General features: G+C 39.1%; 1 protein-coding gene across 1 annotated transcript in view; it reads right to left on the bottom strand.

The window, feature by feature from the left end:
* The window catches only part of PPM1H (protein phosphatase, Mg2+/Mn2+ dependent 1H), a 78,315-nt gene that overhangs the window by 51,336 nt on the left and 2,136 nt on the right, over positions 1-24,843 (bottom strand). Inside the window, 2 exon segments of the mRNA XM_048501574.1 lie at positions 5,598-5,942; positions 9,645-9,813. Coding sequence (XP_048357531.1) covers positions 5,598-5,942; positions 9,645-9,813 — 514 coding nt within the window.

Genomic DNA, 24,843 nt, shown 5'->3' with positions numbered 1-24,843 from the left:
AGGACTTGGCAGTATTTCCTTGGTGAACTGAGGCCAGGATATACATTTCAATAGTAATTGTGTCCACTGTAAATAAGGTTCTACACAGCTCAATACTGTGTTCTCAATCTATTCCAGCTCTGACTACTTACCGATAGTTTCTCATTCAGCTAAAGCAAGTGCTGACCTGCCCAATGAGGCCACCTTCTGGCTCATGCATGAATCACACAGCTGCTAATCATTTCTAGTATTGATAGTTTAGGGTATAGATTTGAAAAATGGGTCTCCCAAATGGTGGATGTCACTGGCTGGCTAGTTTTAGAATAATTCTTCAAAAGAATAATAATATCCATTCTATCCTATCTGAATGTTGGCATTTGCACTCAAGAGTTATATAAAGAATGCTCTCAAATCTATGCCCAAATTATCCTAAGTAACTTTGATAAGGCAGAGTTTGCTAAGTGCATGTACCATTTATAACTGAACATATTTGGCCCATATTATTAAATTTGGACTGGATTACAGAAGAGACTGCATTAAGTAGCAGATCATATACTGATTTGGAAGCCAATTCCTCTTCTGTACACAGTTTATATACTAACTGTTCAAAAAAAATTTTATAGTTGTGAATATTTCATGCCTAGCTGTATCAGAAATCACAGCCTTTGGCATAAAATAAACATACAAAATCAGCATACAAAATTTGCCCATTATTGCTCACAATTATAGACACTGGTACTAAAATACTAAATACTAAGATATATACATGGTCCTTCTGTAACTATAGGACATTCCTTCCAGCTAAGTTAACTCACTTAAACGTCATCGGGATACTGACAGAAGCTAGAAAAAATTACTGCTGGCTATATGTGGTCATAATACATAGACATTGGTTGGTATTCATCTAGACTTACGTCTCTATTATTGTTAGCAGAAATTTTGCTACATTCTCACACACTGTGGGATCCATGTTGTTCAAAAGCATAGGTATCTTAAGAGCATCAGTTAGATTGTTATACAGAAATGGGATAAGTGCAGATTGTGACATTCTGATTTTGCAAACCTTACACAATGAAAGAGGGTATGATCGAGGTGTCTCCACCTGACCCATATTGCATGGACATAGCCTCCTCTGTTTATCAATTTGTTGATATCTGCCATAGAGCAGCATAGAAGGCATTAGATTGAATCTGGCCAGTGTTAAAGCTCTTCTTAATTTAGGGTTGGTGATCCACTGTAAATAATTGGCCATGTGTCCTTGTTCAATTGGAATAAACAGGGTCAGGGTGGAACACGTTTTCCTTGCAGCTGTTATCATATCCCGATACTCTTGTTATAATAAACTTAGTTTTTCAAGCAGCTATATGCTTCTGATAGGAAAGAGGGACTAGAGCTCTAATGAAAAGCCAAGAGTGTTGATTTTTCCCTCAACTAGTTTCAGCCACCTAGAATTTGCATAGTCGGAGAAAGCATGAGGTGTAACAAACTGGAGTGATCCTGCAAATGAGTGGATCACATTAGCCAGTATCTGACAGTTCTCAGCCAGGCCATTGTGGCATATGATATTTGCCCGAGTTCTAAACATAGGGCTGCATATGAAGCTTACAATTTGGTAAGCCCATAATTTTGTGGAAGAAGCGGGACTGGGCTGTGTTTATATTTTGTTTATAGCTCCGATCCAAATAGGTGCTCCATAGAGGAGCTGAGAGCACTTTGTTAGCATTGAACACCTTCAATGCGGATGGTATATACTGGTGGCCCACAGTGAAAAAGAAACGCTGAATTGCTAGGGCACTGTTGTTAGCTGCAGCGAGTGCTAATTTCCTATGTACTGCCCAATTAAGGTTGCTAATAAGAGTTATGCCCAAATATTTGAACTGGTTAACTTGTTCTATGGTATACATATTTGAGTATAGGCAGATTTTTACAGCTAGGCATTGTTCTATGCCTAGCTGTAAAAATCTGCCTATACTCAAATATATATATACCGAATTATTTTTTAAACAAATTAGAAATTTTTCACAGACATTCAGGCACTGCTTAGTTTATTTTTAATCTTACTTTTAAGTTTTTATTATTTATCCTCTGTAAAGCCACCAAATGGATGAGGAAGGATATTAGACTCTATAAGGAAACTGACAAGTACTCGAAAACTCCACTATGTCTCTAAATTATTGTGACTTGCCTATTCAAGTCAAGGGCTACCAATTAATATACATTATTTAAAACAAACTTTAATCATATAGGATAAATCAATGCTTTTGGCCTCAATTATTTTTAACAGGGCCTCCTTGAGGGCACTGCAGTAATATCAAAGATGATAGCACCACAAAGGATGTCATCTACAGAGATGGGGATCACCTCTATCTGATAATCTTCTGTCCTCAGCAGACTGAAATCTGAGCCCACAGAGGAGGAAGAATGCCAAGTCTGTATAGACAGAAGTTAGTTCCCACCCTATCACTAGTCTCCACTTAATTAATGTATTTTTCATAAATACAACCCCGATCTCTCCTCAGCATGTAGATTTTCTTCCACTTGGTAACCTACTTCAAATAGTACTCAGAAAGTGTCAGTGATTTATCAATATTAATAGAGGTGCTTACAAAGGTTTTAAAAAAAAAAAAAAAAAAACCTCCCTCATAATCCTGGCTCACACATATCCTTCAAAGAATAAGTTTACAAAAGAATCAAGGTTTGTATCAGTGCACACATAATGCAAAATCACAAATATCAGGAAGGGAAGAATGGTGAAAATAGCTCTAGATGAGATACTAAGGAGAGAGAACACATATTCACAGGGCTGTCTGCCAATTTGTGGGCTAAGACTGGGTCAGAAAAGAGAATGTATTTGTTGCCTGACAGAAACTTTGGCATTACTGGATCAAATCCTAGCTCCTATTCACTAGCTGTACTTCCATTCATGTGCAGACATGTGGTTTCTATCAATTATCCTTCACCACCAAATCCCAAAGAATCCTAATTTCAACCCCCCCAGGGGCGCCCCCCCCAATTTGATCATGTGGGAGGCACAGAAAAGCTTGGGCTAGTTTGTATTTTTCAAAATATTTTAGTGTTTTTACTTTGTCGGCCAGCAGGGGGCAGAGTTTTAAGGCTATCCTCAAGTGACACTCCTGATGATACCACCCAGGTTTGGTGAAGTTTGGTTTGGGGGATCCAAAGTTATGGACCCCCAAAGGGGGTGATCCTATCCTCCATTGTTTCCAATGGGAGCTAATAGTAGCTGGGGCTACCCTTTTGAGGGTCCTTAACTTTAGACCGCCTGAACCAAACTTCACCAAACCTGAGTGGTATCATCAGGACAGTCTCCCAGGTTTGGTGAAGTTTGGTTTGGGGGTCCAAAGTTATGAACTTCTCTCTGTGATACACCTCTGAAGATTCCAGTCACAGATGCAGGCGAAACTTTAGGAACAAGATCTACCAGACCACAGCCACGCAGCCCGGAAAACCCACAACAACCAACATTGAAAGTGATGCTGTTTGGGGTTGGGGAGGGGGAATCTACCCTGAAACAGCATCATTTTCAATGCTGTTTAAACTAGGGAGCCAAGATTCTCCCTTTAATGTGGATTTAAAAGGAGAACCTGGGCTCTCTAGTTTAAACAACATTGAAGGTGATGCTGTTTGGGGTGGGTGCGGTGGGAGGAATCCACCCTAAAATAGCATCACTTTCAATGTTGTTTAAACTAGAGAGCCCAGCTTCTCCCTTTATGGTGGATTTAAAAGGAGAATCTGGGCTCTCTAGTATAAAAAACATTGAAAGTGATGCTGTTTCAGGGTGGATTCTCCCTTTAAGGGGGATCTGAAAGAAGAATCTGGGCTCCCTAGTTTAAACAACATTGAAAATGATGCTGTTTCGGGGTGGACCCCCCCTCCCAACAGCATCACTTTCAATGTTGTTTAAACTAGGGAGCCCAGAGGCTCCCTTTAAGGTGGATTTAAAAGGAGAATCAGAGGTCTCTAGTCTAAGGTGGATTCCCCTCCCCCCCAAAAAACCAGCATCACTTTCAATGTTGTTTAACCAAGGAGCCCTGGGTGTGTTCGGATTTGTGAGTTGGGGCATGTTCAATAATGTGATGGTGGCTTTGAGATGACCTGGTAAAAAAATAATTCTTTAGTTGTGGGGGGGGGGGTGGCCGCCCATAAGGGGGGGGGGCGCAAAACCCAGGCTCCATTTTCCCTAGCTTCGCCTCTGCACCCCCCCCCCATGTTGCATTTCAAACAGTGGGATTGGTAAAGTTCTGCTCTACAAGCACTACTGCTGTTCTGTTACTAAGATAGGATCTCTGAAGGTGATGTCCATTATAGGTCAGAAATAACACACATTTACAATCATACACCAGAATACAATATTATTATGACATCTGTATGCTCTCTAGAGATACGGGGATAAAAATTAGGAAACACTTCCAGTGCTTTGGTTTTTCCACAATCTTTTATCAAATTCTAAACATTCATTATTTCACAAAATTAGTGATAAGCACATACCATTACCCTGACCTGGATAGCTCAAGCTAATCTAACCTGGTCAGATCTCAGAAGTTAAGCAAGGTTGACCCTTTCAAGTATTTGGATGGGAGACCTCTAAGGAATACTGGACTGAAAACACAAAAGCAGGCAATGACGAATCACCTCTGAACATCTCTTGCTTCAAAAACCCTACCAGGGTCGCTGTTGGTCAGATGCCAATTCCAACAGCATATTAAACAATTTTGGCAGTTTCAAAGTGAAAGTTGTTCAGTGGATTATCGCCAATGACTTGTGACAAGTGCATGTATATTTTATTTATTTTTAAACAAGTGGTGAAGGATAAAAACATATAAAAACATATAAAAATACTAATTTATAAAAGCAAGTTATGAATTAATCAGGTAGATTAAGCTGGTCAAATCCCCAACCTGATGCATCAGTAATGAGTGTGACAGAAAAAACAAGGTGTCCCAGTGACCTCCGTGGAAAAGTTAAAACACCCATGGTGTGTCCTGCAGGATTCTTTGAATGGACTAAAATAATTGTGTCCAGTTTCCAATGCCATTCTTTTTTCCTTAACTTAAACACTAAGACACACACACCCCTTCAGATATCTTTAAGTGTTATTGCAATAAAAATATTTCTACATAAATCCTGAAAGTTGTCTGAATATAACATTTAAAACCACAGTGATTTCACTCAAAATATTTCTGCTCAAATAGTTGTTGCTATTCAAACATAAAATTAACAAGGGATACTTCTTATATTCTGTTTAGTAAATAAGTCAAAATAAACATGTTATACCAGATCACATTGTACCAAGGTCATGAGATAATTTTTCAGAAACTTTGCTAGAAAATTTTCCAATTCTAGTTTCTTCTCAGAAAACCCACATCACTGATAACATGTGAAGAGCAAAAACTGAACTAGTATTGTGTGCTCCCTTCTGTATGTCTGGAACTTATCTATGATACAAGTTGCAGAGAGACATTTTAGGTGGCCAAAAATACTTCCCTGTCTCATTCTTAATATGTAATCCATGACATGGTTTCTGCTAACAGTCTGACAACAAAAACCCAAAACACATCTGATTTCTTCTTCTTTTATAAGAGAGAGAAAATACCTACCATTTCCCTGAATGCTGTTTCAATGGCTCCTATAATGAGGCACTCGTGAGAGATTTTCTTTTCTGTAAAGAAACGTGTTGGTGGGGTGCCAGGTGAGCCTGGAGCTCCAACGTTCCCACGTAAGGAGGCAGCTCTAGTTAGAGTTCTGCTGTTAGTATTCATGTTCTCTGGCTCCTCCCCCAAGCAGGTTGGGGGCAAGACAGCAGAGTTTTTTAAAATGTCCACAATTTCCTGGAGTTGTTCCGCAATGTGGTGCTGAAGCACCTTCGATGCTACAACAGCTGCTCCAGATCCTGCGTGTCCATCAAATAATGACCAGTAGTAGAAAGAGAGGCCGTCTGATTCCTGATTAAGGAAGTATTTATATATAAACAAATAAATCAACACATTTCCAAAGAAATACATTTCTCAACATAGAATCCTCAAATAAAGATTCTATGGTCTAATCAGTATGCCTAACTGAGAATAGCTCGAAGACAATTTTTTCATTCTATAATAATTTACTCAGAATACCTAACACCCCCACCTTCACCCCACCAATAACAGAAGATTTAAAAGTGAGCTTTCTTCCTTCTTACAATCAGACTTACAACCCCTCGGGGGAGGGCGGTATATAAGTGGAACAAATAAATAAATAAATAAATAAACCATAATGGAGCAGCAGAAGCCTCTCCACAATTGAAACCAAACAAGAAAGCATGCAGCCTAACATTATGGTTTCTGAAAATTCTATTCCTCATAAAATCCAGGCAATTTATCCAATCCGTTTGTCATTTGCCGAAGAATCCACCTGCTGAGGAAGAAACCTGTTCAAATTCCAGACAGTAAAGCAGTTACCATGTCGGTGGATGCTATCATTTCTAGCACAAAAACAGAGTTGATGTATTCTGGGACAACACTGTAATAACTGTATCTGCTGTGGCATTTTTGCTTTGAATGCACTGAATACTTCTTTGATCAGGTTTCATTTGAAATATGAACTAGAAGTAACTAGCTAGATTTGACTCTCAAAATGTTGTTCTCTCAAGTGCTACTGGACTCATAGCTAGCTCTTCTACTGCAGAACAATATGCATACCCTCCTGAACACTTTTCCATGGGAGGTTTGTAGAAAAGAAAAATAGCTGGCAACTAACAATAATAACTGTCACTATTGAAAAGCCCAATCACAGTTTCTGAACCCATTATCGTTTATGTTGTAGCTCCACAGCACTAGGGCACTGGACTGGCCCAAGACCATGTTGCTCTACAATTTTAAAGGCATTTTTAACTGTTGTGCCATGGATTTTAACCAGCAGCTAGTGATGTTTTTGTTGTTTTGGCATGGTGCCAGACTGATTCCCAGTGATCATACAACATTAACGACCAAGATTTTAAAAGGGCCTTGGTTCAATCTGGCTTAGCATGGTACCGGATTAAGGATCCGCACGAACACTAGATTGAACATCAATGGCCAACTTTTTGTGAGGGGCAGGAACTATAGAACTGTATTAGAGCAAGCTTTTGCCAGGGCTGCACTTGTTTAATTTTGGTTTCAATGCACTTCCAAATGCCAGGTTCAAGCTGAAAGAGAGCAAAGTGCAAGTGCATGGAACATTAGCGCAAATGTATGGAACATTTTTAAAAAGTATAGCATTTGAGGCCATACAAAACTTATATAAATAAATAAATCCTATTTCCCATTAGCTGAAAAGACTTATCTCTTGTTGAAGCTTTTAAGGCCAATGTACCTGAAAATCACAAATCTAGTTATTTGGTATTCCTTGGTATTCCTCACCTTTAAGCTGGAGAAAATGGACTGTTTTCATTTAGGGACAATCCACAAAGCTACCACTACATCCAGCCTAAATATGCTTATGTGTAAAAAAAAGTTAATACCTGTACACATTATGAATGAATGAAGTGGGGACTAGTAGCTGGATAAATGTGGAGGTTGTAGCTCATGTTCAGCTATATATTTGTTTGCTATAACATGAGAATTAGTCAACGCACATTCAAAGGACAATAAAGTGTGCACTATAAATACAGATTTTATATGCGCTCACTGTAACTTGAACAGAGCTAATACCAGCATTTCTGTCAATTTCATATACCAAGTACATTCTTGACTATGACAGTCCGTTTCATAATTTTATTTATTTTATATTGATAAATTTATGTGCTGCTTTCCCTTCAAATCCCTTTCAACAATATACTGATTTATAAAACATGAACTACAATTTATTACAACAAACATTTTAAAAACACCTTAACAAAACAAAATTCAGAATACTAAAAGTCTCATAGGTCAAGCAGATTTTCACTAAATTTCTAGTAAGTTAATTTGTCTTTAAAATGTCACAGTTTTCTGTTTTTCCCCCTTTGGTATGAGTGGCTTTTAAAAATATATTAATAGTACATAGCATTACATAATTAGTAGTTATTTAATAAGTAATATAGCTCCCTTTGAAGTGCTCTCAGAGTGTTTTTCAACGATTTTAGAGAATACTGGGAAATTACCCATGATTGACTACAATGCTGTCATTTAATCCCTTTCCTGTAATAATTCCTCAGCAAAGCATATGTCCAAAACCATCTGTCCTTATTAGTGTGGCACACAGAAAGGTCCTGATCATCGTGTCTATTGGAGACAATAATGCTTTTGTGAAGTGAGGGGGGAGGGGGGAAGGAACTTACTAGAATTAGCTTGGTGCTACGTAACAATAGGCAGTATATTTTATCTTGCTTAATAGTTTCAGCCATAATTTCAGTATTGCTTCTAGAGTAAGAGTGCCCTCTAGTAGCAAATGTTTTCTATCAATATTTTCCATATTTTGGTTTAAAAAAAATCTTTTTGGATATATGAATGCTAAATGAATTGAGACATATAGATCAGGTGTGCTTCAACTGCGTACTGAACCACTGCCCAGGTTTCAGACACAGCTCTCACAAAACAAAAATATCAGAAACACAGTAACAGAAATACATCATAGTATCATAGCATAAGAGTGACGAACTCTAATGGAGAACTGGGTTGAATTTCGCACTCCTTCACATGAGCAGTGGGGGTTTGTTACCCCATTTCTCCAAATGAAGCCTGCTTGGTGACCTTGGGCTAGTCAAAGTTCTCTCAGAACTCTCTCACCTACCTCACAAGGTGCCTGTTGTGGGGAGAGGAAGGCGATGTAAGTTGCTTTGAGACCCCTCAAAGGTAGATAAAAGTGGGGTATAAAACCATCCCATCCCCACCACCACTACTACTCTTTCCTTCAGAGACAATGGCTCCTTCCAAAAAAAGGCCAAAGAGAAATAATCAAATGGCTTAAGATCAACACCAACAAAGCAGCTTCTGAGAGCCAGTGTGGTTTAGTAGTTGTACCAGAATCTGGGAGGTCCAACGTCAACTTCACCCTGTTACAGATACTTAGCTGAACCTAACTTGTTGTGGGGATAAAATATAGGAGAAGAGCATTATGAAAGAATAAACAACCCACTGGCGAGAAAGGTGGGTTTAAATTAAGTTAATTAGCTGTGATGCCTCTTTGACCAAGGGTCTTTATGACTCCTTTACCAGGAGCAAAAGCTGCAATTTCAAATACTGCTACTTAATGAAAATTACAGTAACCTGTAAAGGCATGCAGAATTTCAAACTTCTGCTTGTGGCAAATTAGCCAAAACAAGCTAGACATCTCAATTACCCAGTAGATGCAAAGAATGTAACAGCCCTTGAAGCCTGCTATTTCTACAATGATTTTTTCCATCCAAATTTTTATTTTTAAGAACAGCAAGTGTAGTCTTATTTTTGCACTTGTCTCCAGTTCAGTTTCTTTTTGGTTACAGACAAATATAATCAGCAAACTAGGTAATCCCAGATATAATCAACTGCAAGACACAAATGCTGGAAGGACAGCTACTCAAACTGTGGAAATCATTGCCCACAGCTACAGTACAAACATTTATGCTTCAATAGTGAACATTACCATTAGAATTGACTGCCTGTACATAACAAGTGTGCTAGGACTGAACCAGCCTTCTGGACAGATGATTACAAAAGGAAAAGGTTACTTACTGAATTCTCTTTTAGTTGCAACCCTTCCCCGTTTGGCAATGATGACCGGCGCTTGGTAGATACATTTTTGTTTGGCGTAGAATTCGTTACTCCTGTTTTCTTCTTTACAGAAATCACTTCACAACTGGCCTGGTCTTCATTGTGCGTACTTTTCCCTGCATTGATCACCCTTTTTTTAAAAAAGCAAAAAAATTAAATACATATTTTGTTTGGAATTCCTGGCCAGACTGTTTGACACATTCTTCAGTCTCACTTCTCTCAGGGTTCCTTAACAGCCTGACTAGCTATAATGGCCAGGTAGACGTTTCATGATGACCCACAAACTATGGTGGTACCCAATCCCTGCTGCTATGGTAGCCAGACACACATTCTTCCTGGAAAACAAGGCTGGCCTTTGACAGTTCCAGCTAACATATACAATTGACCTCAGAAGATTGTATAAACATTTCAGTAACCAATACCAAGTGACCCATTCTCCACCCAATCCAGAAAAAAAACAAGGATTCCTGCCAGACAAATATGAGTTCTGAATGGAGCATCTCAGGGTCAAATTTGCGCTACACAGTTACCTACTATTATTGAAATGATGCCTGTATTCTACAGGGTTACTGTTCCACATATTTTTATTGAACATGTTGATCGTCTTTAAATTAAATTTGTATTACGCTGCATGTACCTCCACCTACCTTACTAGTCAAACTCTGTACTGTTTTTGTCACATTGCCCAATATGAGGAAGACTTATTTTCAAAATGCACAAAAAGCATTACCAACACTGTCAGGCTCTTTCACCCACATTATGCGACACAATGAGATCATGGGGTATAATCAGTAAGGACAGCCAAGAATCCAAGTTGGCACACTACAGTCTCCTATAAATGCCAAATTGTTCCTCCACTTTCCTCCTCTCAAAATTATGACAGGCTACCTGACTGTACTGGCAGAAAACAAATAAACCATTACAAAGACAAAGAGAATTTTACATTGCACATTTACATCCAATTTCTATTTACATTTTTTGCAAGTTCCATTGTGTTCAAGGGGACTTATTTGCAAGTATGCATAACAAGAGAGGCTAAAGGGGAAAAGCCAGCAGGCATGGAGGCAGAGATGTAAGCACCCTGAACACATCAGCTAGATTGCTAGGCTGGTAGCACTCTGCCTCCACATCTTCTGGCTCAGCCAAAAGAAGAACAGGCAATGATACAGACGCCTTTCTCTATCAGCTGACTTGCAGCTGATTTTTTTTTTAAATTCAGGGTCATTGATTAATCTATACTGTTTTTCTTTTTAGGAAACATACCCTTATATTCAGATCAGCTTTTATGCATCCAAATGTATGCATGCAAAGAAAGTGAATCTGAAATTTAGCTTGAGTCATGTGCACTTCCTTGGGCAGACAATTTTCATAATTCCATATAATTTATTAATTTTTACTGCTCTCCACTAAATGCTTTGAAGTTCTGTTTCTATTTCCTTAGTGAACTGCCAGTAGTTAAGATTTTGCTTTATGAGGAAAGGCTTTGGCATCAATAGCCAAGGGACACAAAATAGGATGAGCAACAACTGAACCATGAAAAATAAATTTGCTGTGCAGAAGAAAATCTGTGTCATAACACTTTGTGTTATGATTGTACTTCTTAATCCACTGCCCCACTGTGTAATCTTCTCCAGGACAACTCTGCATATCAAGTTACTAGAATCCTGATTGTGCTTTGTTGTTTTTTTTAAAAAAAACTCTGCATGCACAGAACACACTATGAACATTACTCCAAAAGGAAAAGCACTTCCCATTGATTCTGCAGATACTAAGAGCCAGCCGACCTGCCCATGCCAAATGCAGAGAGGACTCCATGCCTGCCAGCAAAGATAGCACAAAGCAAATCTTAATCCTTTTTCAGGAACCAGAGCTGTCAGTCATCAACTGCTGAAGATTAGAAGGTGCAGGTAAAATTTTGAAAGGAAAATCGAAAGCCACCTGGCTTTACACATACTAGTAACAACAGCCTTCGAAAAGGTGAGCATGGATGCAATATTACTTTGAGAAACATCTAAAAAATTAAGGCGTAAATAAATAATTAAAAGCATAGTCCTGAAAGATTTTTACCATCACATTTTAGGACAATGGCCAGAAAGTAAGAGAGTACATATGCCTCCCCTCGAGCTATCACGATGCTGTCATTTGCAGGACTTAAATGATCATTCTGGTACCTGTGCAATATGTCACTGTCATAACCAGAATACCCCATTAATTGAAGCATCATAACACTCAAAGTACAAAAGGTATGTGTGCGTGTTTTGTCATCCTCCTTTACTGCAATCTACAGATAGCTCGTCAGAATGGAATCCAGTTCCCTTCCTACTCACATTTATGATTACAAAACCTTCATTTAATCCTCCAGAATTCATACAAATGAAGGGAAATAGATTTATAGCCATACAGTGATGCCATGAGAGACAGGCAGAGGGAATGCATTTGAAAGAGAGTAATCATTTCTACAATCCAGCTTAATTTTTTTAAAAAAAAAACCTTTACTAAATGTTAACAAATGGAAAGTCAAGAGCATTATCCACAGAAAGATGCACAGAACATGAGAAACAGCTGAATCCTACAATTTATTTGTTTAGTGTATTTGTTAGCCTGCCTTCCCTCCAAAAAGCTCAGGGTGGCATAAATCTGCCTCCTTCATTTTAACCTTACAGCAATCTAGTGATGCTGAGAAAGTGTGGCTGGCCCCAAGGTCGCCCAATGAGCACCAGTTGCAGGCTAGGAATTTGAACAAAGCTGGATTTCCCAGAATCTAAACCTTGCTCCACAGTGACTTAGTTTTACTAAAAATATTACTCTTAATACATCAGAAGTAACTACCTTATATACTCGCTTAGAAGTCTACTTTTTCAGCACATTAATACACGAGTGAACAGGTGGTGAGCGGGTGGGGGGAACGGGTGGCGAGCGAAAAAAGACTGGGAGCTGAGGGTGTTTTTCTGCACCTGCTCCCTGCTATGTGGACACAAAGGCAGCTCCCAGGTAAGCCTTGGGCTGTTGCTTCGCATTACAGGTGGCCAGTAGCTTCATTCACAGTGAATAATCAGTGAATAGTTGTGAATGTTAAATGTATATGTTACAGAATTTTTGTTCAGGCCAGAATACTCCATGAATGCTAGGGAGCCATACTCATTGGGAAATCCGCACCATTGGAGTCCATGGTGGCAGGAATTCCACCCCACCCCACACACACACACAGGGTGCCCTGGGGTGCAGTCACTGCCAGCACCTTTCTCAGCCCCCACCCGTGTTTTTGGAAAGCAGGTGGGACTTCTGTCCAGCTGAGCTTGCAGACCTGCAAAAAAGACTTGCTTTGGGGCAGCGGCTGCCATCGCCACACAAGCATCTTCACTGTGTAATGATAAACTATCCGTGTTTCCCAACCTGCGGGTTTTGATCCAAAAATGGGTTGCAAAGGCTGTGAAAGTGGGTCAGAAACTTTTGCAGTTTTCTTGATTTATACATGTTCTTTTTTTGTTTTGTTTTTTAAGTGGGAAACCATAACAAGTAAATTTGGATTTGTGTATCACTATTGCAAAAAAGTTGAGAACTGCTGGTCTAGATAAAGCAACAGAAGGAAACTTTAAACATGAAAGACTATGTCCTACTGACTGAACTCCAAGTAAGTTGGTAATAGAAAGTCCATTGCCTCTGTTTGTATTCAGTCAGTATATGCTAGTTTGATGGCAAGATTAACATACATGACAAACATGTTTGTTGCAATAACATTTTTGCATTTTGAAGTGGATGCTTAAATATGTCAAATAAAAAAGACTTCAGCTCAGAGCAGTGAAGCAAACTCTGGGATATTCAAGAGTCCCTAGACTTCAAGTCACCTACATATTTCTAAAAACAGTGTAGGACAATCTAATAGTTGTCACATTTGAAAATGGAAGACTAATGCCACTCTTGAGATCCCTCACAAGTCAGGGCAGGATAGATTTGAGCATCACAATCAATGCCTCAATAATGGTTTTCAGCTTAAGTTATAAAAACAGTTGTCATCTAGGTAATATAGCCTCATTTTTAAAGAATAGGCATTTTTCTTGCACTACTTTCAATCAAATAAGTTTCATATTTAAATATAGCCCCATTTAGAGTGATTTTTTTAAAAAAGACTGAACATACAGAACATCTCTGTAGCTAATTATAAATGTTTCACTGACTAAGTCCCAACAGCCATGCTGTGCAAAGACCTAGACATAAACACAGCTGTCCTGTCCATCACTGCATTGATTGATAGACTGCAAGCTAGCAATTCCATAGCTGTGTGAAAAGCAATAATCAACAACTGCCGACATTCACTGGCACAAGCCTCTAATTGAATACAATACTGCCTGCTGTCATTTCAAACCAAAGCATTAACAGACAGATTTTTAAATATATTTCATCCTTTCCTGAATGCTGCTATTCTCAGAGGATAACATCTCAATATTGGCTGTAGTTCTATTTGAACTGAAACATCTGAAACTCCCTGGCTGCTTGAAAGTCCTCTGTAGCAGTCCTGGCTTCAAACTTGGGTGAAAGCTGACTGAAGTCAGCTCCATCCCCAGGAACACCCCAGAAAGTCCCCAGCTACACCAGTATCCTCCTGGACGCAGTTCTGAGGGCTGGGCTCTCTTCGGGGTTGGCTGCAGTCAACATCCTCAGCCTCCCAGTTTGCCCTCTCTGCCATCCAAAGTACTGCTAATGCTGATGGGGTAGGCACATACCAGCACGGCTCCATGTTGGCTCCAAGAGACCATTTAGCCCTTTTCCCATAGGATTGGGCTACCTGGCTTGTTTTTCCCTATGATCTGAATGGCATATCTAATAGAATAATTTTTTTAATCCTTATTAATTTTGACTTTGCTTAATCATAAACAGGTATGCCATCTGAATCTCATATCACATCCCTCTAATTCCAACAGCGCCCTATTTCTCAACAAAACTATATTCCTGCCTCTGCCAGGAGATGTGTTAATTAATCTGCTACATATTCTCGAACCTTCCTTGTGTTTAAATGATCCGTGAGGTTCTATTGACTGCCTTCCAGCCTTCTGATTCTGTTTTGGTCTTAGAAAGACTTATTTAAGCACCATTTTCACCAAAACCATTATTGCCTGCACTGCTAAACATTGAACTTTGAAAAAAGAGCATTTATATTGCACAGGACGGCCATTAGCAAGACCTGTCTTTTTATAAAGTTGTGCCAGCATACAAAAAGGCAAGTCTTGCTAATAGCCATCTGGGGCAATATAAATGCTCTTTTATCAAAGGTTGATGTTTATCAGTGCAGGCAATAATGATTTGAAAAAAGTGGTTCTTAAATAAGATTCTCTAATGCTAAAAGAGAATCTGCACCATTTTCCCCAGAGGAAACAGGTTCCTTTCACTTCCGCCATGCAATGAACAACCACACTGTCATCTTTCCCTTGGACAAAGTATAATTCTTTCAACCAAACCAGGCAACAAGGTGAAAAATAAAATTTCAAGTCAGAAAAACCTAATCCTCCTCTTTACCTTGCCTCTTGGAGAATTTTATAATTAATCCAAGGTTTCTTCCCATGCCGAAACAAAGTTTAGCATATCCTTTTGCCATTGTTTAAATGGGATATCGTTTGCTAACACCAATATTATTTGAAACGCAGATTACATTCTGGGTAAAACGTTCAACTTAATCACAGAAATTCTCTTCAACAATAATAGCTGAAGTTTGTTCCACCTTAATATATCTTTTTGACTACATTATTTTGAAGTAACACACAATTCACATTTAGCAGAATAATGCCCAGATATTTTATTTTTTTTAACCTTAAATCCTGTTGTATTCATCAACTCTATTTGAGTTTTCCCCATCAACTCTATTTGATCCTATAAATCCATATTTTTGTTAAAACCTTTATTTTTCGTTTATTAACTTTAAAACCTAGTAATGCATCAAACCCTTTCAGTTTTGACATTAAAAATTTCCAAACCAGCACCAAGTCATCTGCAAAGGCTCTTAATTTATTGCTCTTTAATTTTTATGCCACTAATCTTCTCATCTTGTCTTATATCTTTATCTAATATTACAAGAGCTAGTATAAACAAGAGAGGATATGGTAGACATCCTTGACTTGTTCCTTTCTGTATCGTATGTGGTTTTATTAATTATAAAACTATTTAGGTCAACTGAAGTATAAATCAATTTCACCCATTTTATTAAATTCTCTCCAAAGTCCATAATTTCTAAAACCTTAAACTTAATTTATAAAACCTTAAGCCAGTTCAAATTGTCCAACACTTTCGCTGAATCTAAAAAAATCAAAGCAACTTGTTTTCATTGTTTTTCTCCAAATGTTCCAAAGTATCCAATACAGGTCTAACAATGTTCTTTAGCAGTCTTCTAGGACAAAATCTACACTGATCTTAACGAATTTTAGTACAATCCATGTACTAAAATAGTTGTAAACAAATTAATAGGTGTTATTCAACAATGATATTGTTCCACAGAAAAATGTTAGTATGGGCAGCTTTGGTACAGTGATTGAGAAAATTATATCTTTCCACATTAGAATATAGTTCTGAATGAATATGAGAATTATCATTCATTTTTACACACTGCCTGTGTCAAAACCATTATTTTGTGCATTAATGTACACGGTACTTTGATACAAAAGCATTTATGCCAAAATATACTTTTTCCTTTCAAACAGATGGGGGAGCAGGACTAGGTAGGCACTAGGACCTAGGTGGAGCATTCTACAACAAAGAAGGCTCAGAATGCTTTGTTCTGTGGCGGAGGAATATACAATCTACTATCAGCTTTATGTGAACAGAGTATAGCGTTAAGTCAAAGTTAAGTCTTCTACTTTTGGTAATAAAGTTATACTGGCCTCTTTCCATGACTCTGGAATCTTTTCTTTTTTCCATATGGTATTTTGAAGAGGCTGTACAATTTTATCTTCAAAATACTTACAATAGGGTCCTGATGAACCACAAAGATGAACACACAGGACTGCACATGCATAATTGTAATTTTTTATTCCATCCTTCCAGTGTTTGTGCTGCAGAAAAATATTTCAAATGGCAATTTGTGACTGAAAGTACAATGCAGGATCTACTGTTCACATAAGAATATTTTTCTGTGGACATACCCAATTTTTTCCACAATAATAAGTTTCAAATATCAGTTATTTTGTAAAGGTTTCTCCTGAGTCACCTGAAGCTTAGATGTGCTGTATGTTCTTCAAAGCCAAAGTTGGCAAAACCAGAGAAGAATCTTACTAAGCACAATCTTCTGTTAAGCACAATCTTGGCAAACTATGGTGCTTCATAAGTGATCATTTATATGAATATTTACTATGTGGCAAAAAAAATTGCAACCTAATCTTAACTTAAGTACTTGGAAGCAAGTGATATCTGGCTTTCTTCAAATTATATTGATTACTTTTATCCTACTTCCTTAATGAGGTGGCATTAAATTGGTCTTCTGCACATTTTAGCAAAGGGAATTCAGTGGAAGATCTTCCTGAGTTAATCAAATTCAGCAGCCACACTTACATAACCTCCCCTAGCTGACAGATGGTAGAGCTATCCTTGTGTAACATACATTATAGCAGAGAGAGAATGACAAAGCAGCATTGCTGGCAAGGTAGCCCTTCCCATCTTAAAGCATTGCTTAAGTGGCCATTAAAAAAAAGCAGTATGCTACAAATCTAGGATATATTTTTAACATCTTGATGCTTTACGGGCCAGTATATATCATACAAAAATCAAAGTTCAGAGAGTAATATTTGTTTTTCTTATAATATCACTTCCATAGGTATATTACCACAATTTTATAGACACATGCAACAAGCAGTTCTATTTAAGGTAAGTCTAAATAAGGCTTCCCATACAAGGCCAGTTTCCTTTGCAAAGGACTATGTCAAGCACCAGCAGAGCCACTGAGGGTCAACTTTCTCTCAGTGTATCTGGCAAAGGATAACTATCAGCTCCCCGCCATTTTGTTTGCTAGCACGCCCACATTCTGGTAGATGTTGTAAGAAAGCCAAAAATGTTGCCAACCACTGAACTAACCTATTTGTTAAGACTGATAATCTATCTTTCGATTATAAATAATACTCAAGACAGTTTCACTGATGCAATCGCCTGTGTTAAGAAAAGTCACTTTCAGATTACTATGAAGAAAAGCTTTCAGAAACGTCTGTAGGTTTCAACTCCTGTCTCTCAAGTTCTCAGCCATCCTTCTACACTCACTGAATAAACATCTTTGGCCTTGCAAAGACACTGAGAAAGCCTCTTTGGTTTGCTCTAGATATGCTCATTATCAAATAAACAGACCAAGCCTATTATGCAGGCTCTACTTGACCCGTAGCTGGTTGCTTTGCAGTGGGATTTCCCTGTGGCTTTCTATTCTTACCTGATCAGCCAGCCCACTGTGAAGGGTCCTGAGCCACCATTTTGATCCCTTTTGGATGCTTCTGTGTTAAATATAGTAATAGATCATGAGATTAGAGAGTCTGTTGCTCCAGAGATATAACTACAGCCCACCACTTCCTTCTTTCAATCTTGAGATAAGACAGTGTCCCCCTCACCTCCCACTCTGTCCAACAACTCCTCTGTGTCAGAGAGAGAGTGGGAGAGAGAGAGAGGCTGGAACCTGTGGCAGCAGACGAGAGTTGCCAGTGCTGATGCCTAAGCAGCCTTTTTCTCTCTCACTCACTTTGGGTAACCTTCTCTCTAGTTACCTTCTCTCTAGTTTTGCTCCATGTCCTGGCCAGGACCAACCTCCAAGCTTGCACTGCAGTGGCCTGCCTACAGAAGAGGAGATGGGAGGAATTGGGGAGGATTGGAAGACCCAAAGGAAGCTTAACAGATGCTCACTGCTATGCTCTTCCTGCCCCCTTTGCCCACTGTCGCAAAATCCAGGGCTTATGAAATTTGTGGTTCAGTGAATCCAGGAGAGGGGGAAAGCTGCCTGCAAACAAAACTTTGCCCCTACAGAAATATGTGCTTTCTGCGGGACAAATCACAAGTGCATAATCGGATACATGACAGACAAATACCCTCACTCCTCTTCAAAGAGCAGGTTTGTAGTCTGGGGTGCTCTTAGATCCAGGCTTACTGCTGGATAAGTAGGTGATAGCTGTAACCAGAAGTATCGTTTACCAGTTTTGTAGTTACCGTGTTTCCCCGAAAATAAGACAGTGTCTTATATCAATTTTTGCCCCCAAAGAGGCGCTTTGTCTTATTTTCAGGGGATGACTTATTTTTCGTGGTGTTCTGTTCGCCAGGCATGCTTCCAAACAAAAATGTTGCTATGTCTTACTTTCGGGGGAGGCCTTATATTTAGCACTTCAGCAAAACCTCTACTTTGTCTTATTTTCAGAAGATGACTTAAAGTCAGATTGAAAAGGCTCCAAAGCTAGTGATCCAATAAAAATGCCCTCCTGTTTTACACATCCTGTGAAATAATAGAAATGTGCGAGCCTTCCTATTCCACAAGGCTATTCCACAAGAGAGGAGAAACCATAGGTAAACAGATAGCTGCCCATCTTAGACGTTTACAGCATTGTACCTTCAGAAGGCTTAATTCAGAAGAGTGAAGCTATCACATCAGTGCATACCAAGAGAAGCATTCCTACAGGTCTGTATGGTTTCAAGGCCATCAGGGGCTTTTAAGTGATTACCAGAACCTTGAATTGAACCTGGCAAATTAACAGTACCCAGTGAAGTGTCTGCAGAATTGTGTAACGTGCATGTTCCATATGGAACACAACAGCAGTTGGCCTAAGGCTGTTTAGTACCAACTGGAATTTCCAAATTGTCAGGGCAGATTGAGAGTGCATTATATTAGAATGGGTCCATGTGGACATATCAGCCAAGTAAATGTAAGGACCATTTTATAGGCTAAATGAAGCTTTAAGAATGCATTCTTTGCAGCGGCTTTAACTTGCAGACTCAGCTAAGAGCCTAGGAGTTATACTAGATATTGCTGGAGAAGCGAGTATCAGCTGGACCCCATCAAAAATGGGACAAACGTTCTTCAAGACCTTGGACTTGCCAACAGACACTACCTCCATCTTGTCGAAATTCAGTTTCGACTGGTTCAACCTAAGTTATGTAACACGGCAGTAAAGTATTGGCTCATGACCTCTGCATCATCATCTGAAAACTTAAATAAAAGCGGTTCTGAATGGTGGAACATAATTATAGGAAAAATTGCTTCATTGGGTCTAGCCCTAGAGGACCTAGTGATGAGGGAATCAAAAGAAATATTTTGGACAATTAAAACCAGATTGCTTGACAAAGAACAGCAATATTTAATTAGTCAAGCAAGATCGGTATGTTCCCTCTTATCCCTTGGCATCAATCTTGTGGCTGGAAAGATGGCCTCATATTTATTACTGATTGATGAGCCCAGGCAACGTTGGGTTCTTACAAGAGCCAGATGTAATGTCTTTTCCCCTGCGCTTATTCAAGGGCGATTCAGGAATCTGTCCCTTTCAGATAGGGTATGTCCACATTGTCCATCCCAGGTTGAAACACTGGAACATATTTTATGTTCTTGTCCAAATTATAACCTTTTGAGAGAAGCTCTGTTATCACAATTTATGTGCATCATCTCCCCCAAAGATTGTATAATAAAATTACTAAATAGTAATGATGTTGAGATTTTAGGGAATACAGCACATTATTTATTGCAGGTGCTCTCATCCAGAGAATTTTAAGATGCCTTTGTCAAATGTGACATTGTTCTGTCAATTGTTTTGAAATCTATGCCTAATAAAGGTTGAACTTGAACTTCAATAAAAAAGCAGACAGTTGGGTGTCAACAGTATATTGATGATGGCGTGCTCCAAAATGAGAAATGATATCCCCTGAGGATATTACATACAACATGTATGGAAGATACGACTCCACCAGATAAGGTCCACACCAATTAAATTGGTTTCTAAGAACAACCCTTGTGAGCCCTGCCCACAAGGAATTATTTAAACTCATTCAAATTGCATGTCTCATAATCCCAATTTTGTACCTCCAAATGCCTCAACAAGACAACCACAGTACCAAGTAACAGTAACTTCCTAAGAGACACAAAAAGGCACTGTCCTTATATGAATTCAGATGGGGATCATCAACTCTGGCCACTCAGGAGTTAATCAGGATGCACTAATGGGCTGCCTCCACATCCAGATGCTGATTTCCCTCCCACATTTAGGCCGAAAGTGGGTGCAGATTGCCTATGGCGCCCAGCCCTGTGGGGGGCTTATGGGTTTGTTTGTGGGATTTTTTGTTTTTTCAGTGTTTTTCCATTTTTGGCCTGCAGAGGGCGCAGTTTTTAGGCTAGCAGCACCAGGGATTGTTTGGGGGACTCTCCTGATGATATGACCCAGGTTTGGTGAGGTTTAGTTCAGGGAGTCCAAAGTTATGGACTCCCAAAGGGGGTGCCCCATCCCCCATTGTTTCCAATGGGAGCTAATAGGAGATGAGGCTACACCTTTGAGGGTCGATAACTTTGGACCCCCCTGAACCAAACTTCACCAATCCTGGGAGGTATCATCAGTGAGAATCTTTTACTGATACCACCCAGGTTTTGTAAAGAAGGGAGTTGGGTCCAGGGGATTCCAAAGCTATGGACTCCCAAAGGTTGCCCCATCAATCCATTGTTTCCAAATGGGAGCTAACAGAAGATAGGGGACTACACCTTTGAGGAGTCCATAACTGAAAAGACCCCCCCCCTAGGAACTCAAACTTCACCAAACCTGGGTGGTACTCATTAGGGGAGTCTCCCTAAATATACCCTGGAAAGTTTGGTGCTGCATAGCTTAACAATTGCAAAATCTCCTGACAGCCAGGCACCTCCCAAATTTCTAGATTTTCCCTTTTAACTCCCCCCCTGGCCTCTTTGACTTATGGGATTTAAAGGGAGAATCTGAGGTCCCCAGTTTAAACATTTCAAGTGATGCTGTTTTCCAGGGTGGGGGGAGAATCAACCCCAAAATAGCATCACTCTCCAGTATGTTAGTTTAAACTGGGAACCCCAGATTCTCCCTTTAAGGTAGATTTAAATGGAGAATCTGGGCTCCCTAGTTTAAACAAGTGATGCTGGAATCCACCCCCAAACACCATCATTTTCAATGGTGTTTAACAGAGCCCTTACTGGAAAACAATTGAAAGGTGAGTGCTGTTTCCCAATTTAAGGGGGGACTGGACACAAGCACCATAAAGAATGTTTCTCAAAAAATTATTTCTGCTGTGTGGCATGGCCATTGCTGTGCTACTCAGATTTGTGAGTTGGGGCATGTTCTATAATGTGATGGTGACTTTGAAACAACCTGGTGTAAAAAATCATTGCTTGGTCACAGTGGGGGAGGGTGGCTGCCCATGGGGGGCACCAAACTCCAGTTTGCCTAGATACGCCACTGGGCATAGCTACAAGGGGGGGGGTGCGCGTTGCATTGGGCACGCGCCGGGGGGGGGCATCAAACTCAGGTTTTGCCCAGGGCTCCAGTTTGCCTAGTTACGCCACTGCCCACATCATTCTTCACTAGCAATTTTTTAATGTAGCAGATAGATGATAGCATGTTTTAGAGACCAATGCAAGATGCCCAATGTCAGTGAATAATATATGATGGGCATCAAGTATACATTGATGTGATAATCCTAAAAGTACAGTAGGTCTCAAGTAGGTCTCACCGATTTTAATTGGATTTACCACTCAGTAAGCATGCCTCAGACTAAGTCCTAAGAGGTTAAAAAAAACAAAAACAAAAAAACCCTATTAGCAATGGCATTCACTTAAGACCCAGGACAAAAATATACTCATGTAGCAAGAAACGAGCATAGTCTTCAGGATAAGAAAATAATCAGATGACCTTCAAAAGGAAGGCATTTGGAAGGAGTCTTCCAAAAATTAGTTATCCTGTTTAAATGGACACCTTCCCAAGACAACAGCATGGATTTGGAACAAAGCTTTTTCAAATTTCTGATATACAAAATTGGATAAACATTATAAATTATCTTTTAAACAAAAACAGTGTCTGGCAGCAGGTAATAACCTTTGCTTTGTGTGACTGTACAGAAAGGGGTGGACAGCCTGTCAAAGCTCAACAGACTTCAGTTCATCTGGCTGACATAACAAGTAGAACAGGGTCTCTAAGACAAAAATCTTCAGTATATAATGAAGTAGCATGTACAAATTTCTTATGCCTAATGCAAGATAACAGTTTCTTGTTAAAAGTTAGCAAGACAAGTGACAGCAGATTTCACTTGTATATGAATGATGGTACCCACTCAGCAGACCTTGAAATATGAATGCACACAGAATGTACATTCTTGGTAAAAAAAATCTTGTAAAAAAATATTGGGTGTTCAATCAACAAAGATAAATCAAGCGGCTATGCACATTAAATAATTTTATTTTGCTCATTTCTCAAAAAACTTGATTTGAAAATAAGAAGGACAGAAGGTTTGTTCAAAGACATCAGCTCAAACAAATATTTGCATAGCTAAATGAACAAAATATATTAAAGTCATTAACTGCACCAAAATACATAAAGGAATGGTAAGTCTGAAAACATTAAGCAATTTTAGAATAAATCACCATGCTAGAGAGGAATCAATCCTAATGAATAGAACTATTCTAGCTGGGGGTAATGTAGGGTTGATGCTAATGAAAACTACATCCCTGTATTGAGCCCTGCTCCTGTTCCGGAAAAAAAAACCTATTTCATGCTGTGACATCTTCTAAGGTTGGACCTTACAAGCTTTTCCATTGGTGCCACCAGTGAAGAAAGTTTAAGCCAAGTTATACATACGCTACAAAGAAAAGTTGTATCTTTATTTTTATTTTTGAGAAAAACTAATTGTTACACATAATTGTTTATCACTTTGGGGGCCCTGGGTGGAAAGCGGCATAAAAATGTTTTAAACTAATATATAAAACAAAGGTTGCAGGTTCAATCCCCAGTGTCTCCAGTTAAAAAGATAAAGACAGAGAGATCAGTTAAAGATCAGACAACTCCACCTAAGAGCCCAAAGATCCAGTGATTGCTAGTCACAGTAAACATGAGTGTTGTTCATATGGGTCTTGATAAACCAGGGGTATGAAATGTAAAGCAGCTACATGTATAACCTGGGTTAAAGATGAATGCTCACTGGTTCCCTGTGATATCAAATCAACACACAGAACAGTGGAAAAATATCTACAGTGCACTAAAGTGGGGCTAGACTTCTACGTTAAGTGTCCTTAAGAATTGTCACTCCGCAGTGTAGTCAGGAAGGAACTGGACCAAGGCTTTTCCAGAGTTAACACATGTACACTTGCAGCACACAACTTGTAGCACATAACTGATTCCCTTAAGAGATCAAATTACTGCCTTTTTAATGTTTAAATCTGCAATCCTATATAAAAATGGAAACAAAACCTTCATAAATAAATAAGATATTTTAACAAAATGGAGCTTAAGAAGTTGCCCAACCTTAAATAATGCTGCTAGCAGCTTTCAGCCAGCAGCCACAATTAAATGCTTCAAAGTAAACAGCAGTGACATGACACAATGTAATTAGCTTCAAGCAGCTTCCAAGGTGGTCAAAAAACGGTTGGGTCCTTAGCCTGCATCAATGCATGACTGTTAATTTCATTAGTTATTGCACTCCTCTTAAATTGCTGAATGGACTATGATGATATATTCTGCTTACCACTAGCTTTTCATTCAAAAGCCTCATTTCTCTTATGAATATAAAAATGCACAGGCACATATCATGTAGATTCAGTGAAATCTAGATGGTGTAACCAGAGCTACAGGACAGTTGGCCAGAGATGCTTCCTTGTTACCAGCGCCTTACAAAACCTCAAGCCACAGATATTGAGAAGAGTTTAGGATCAGAACTGCAGTAGATCAGAACTTGCTTCAGAACTGCAGTAAACTTAATATGGTCAAAACATGAGGGGAGGGGAGCATTTCCTTCTATTTCTAAAGCGGTACATCACTCCATGTTGTTAAACATCCACACCAGTGATCATTACAAAGACTGAATCTAGTGAAGAACTTCATCACTTGAAACCTTCAGTTCAGGCAAGTATTAAACGTAGCAAAAGCAATAAAGAGGGTATTAAGAGGGAAGTCAGCGGTGCAGGGAAAGGCACCACAAAACTACTGTAGTCTCCTTCATTCCACCT

The sequence above is a fragment of the Sphaerodactylus townsendi genome, linkage group LG06 (assembly GCF_021028975.2).
Source record: "Sphaerodactylus townsendi isolate TG3544 linkage group LG06, MPM_Stown_v2.3, whole genome shotgun sequence".
Classification (NCBI taxonomy): Eukaryota; Metazoa; Chordata; class Lepidosauria; order Squamata; family Sphaerodactylidae; genus Sphaerodactylus; species Sphaerodactylus townsendi.
The sequence above is the reverse complement of the archived record's forward strand: the minus strand, read 5'-3'. Positions and strand labels throughout refer to the sequence as shown.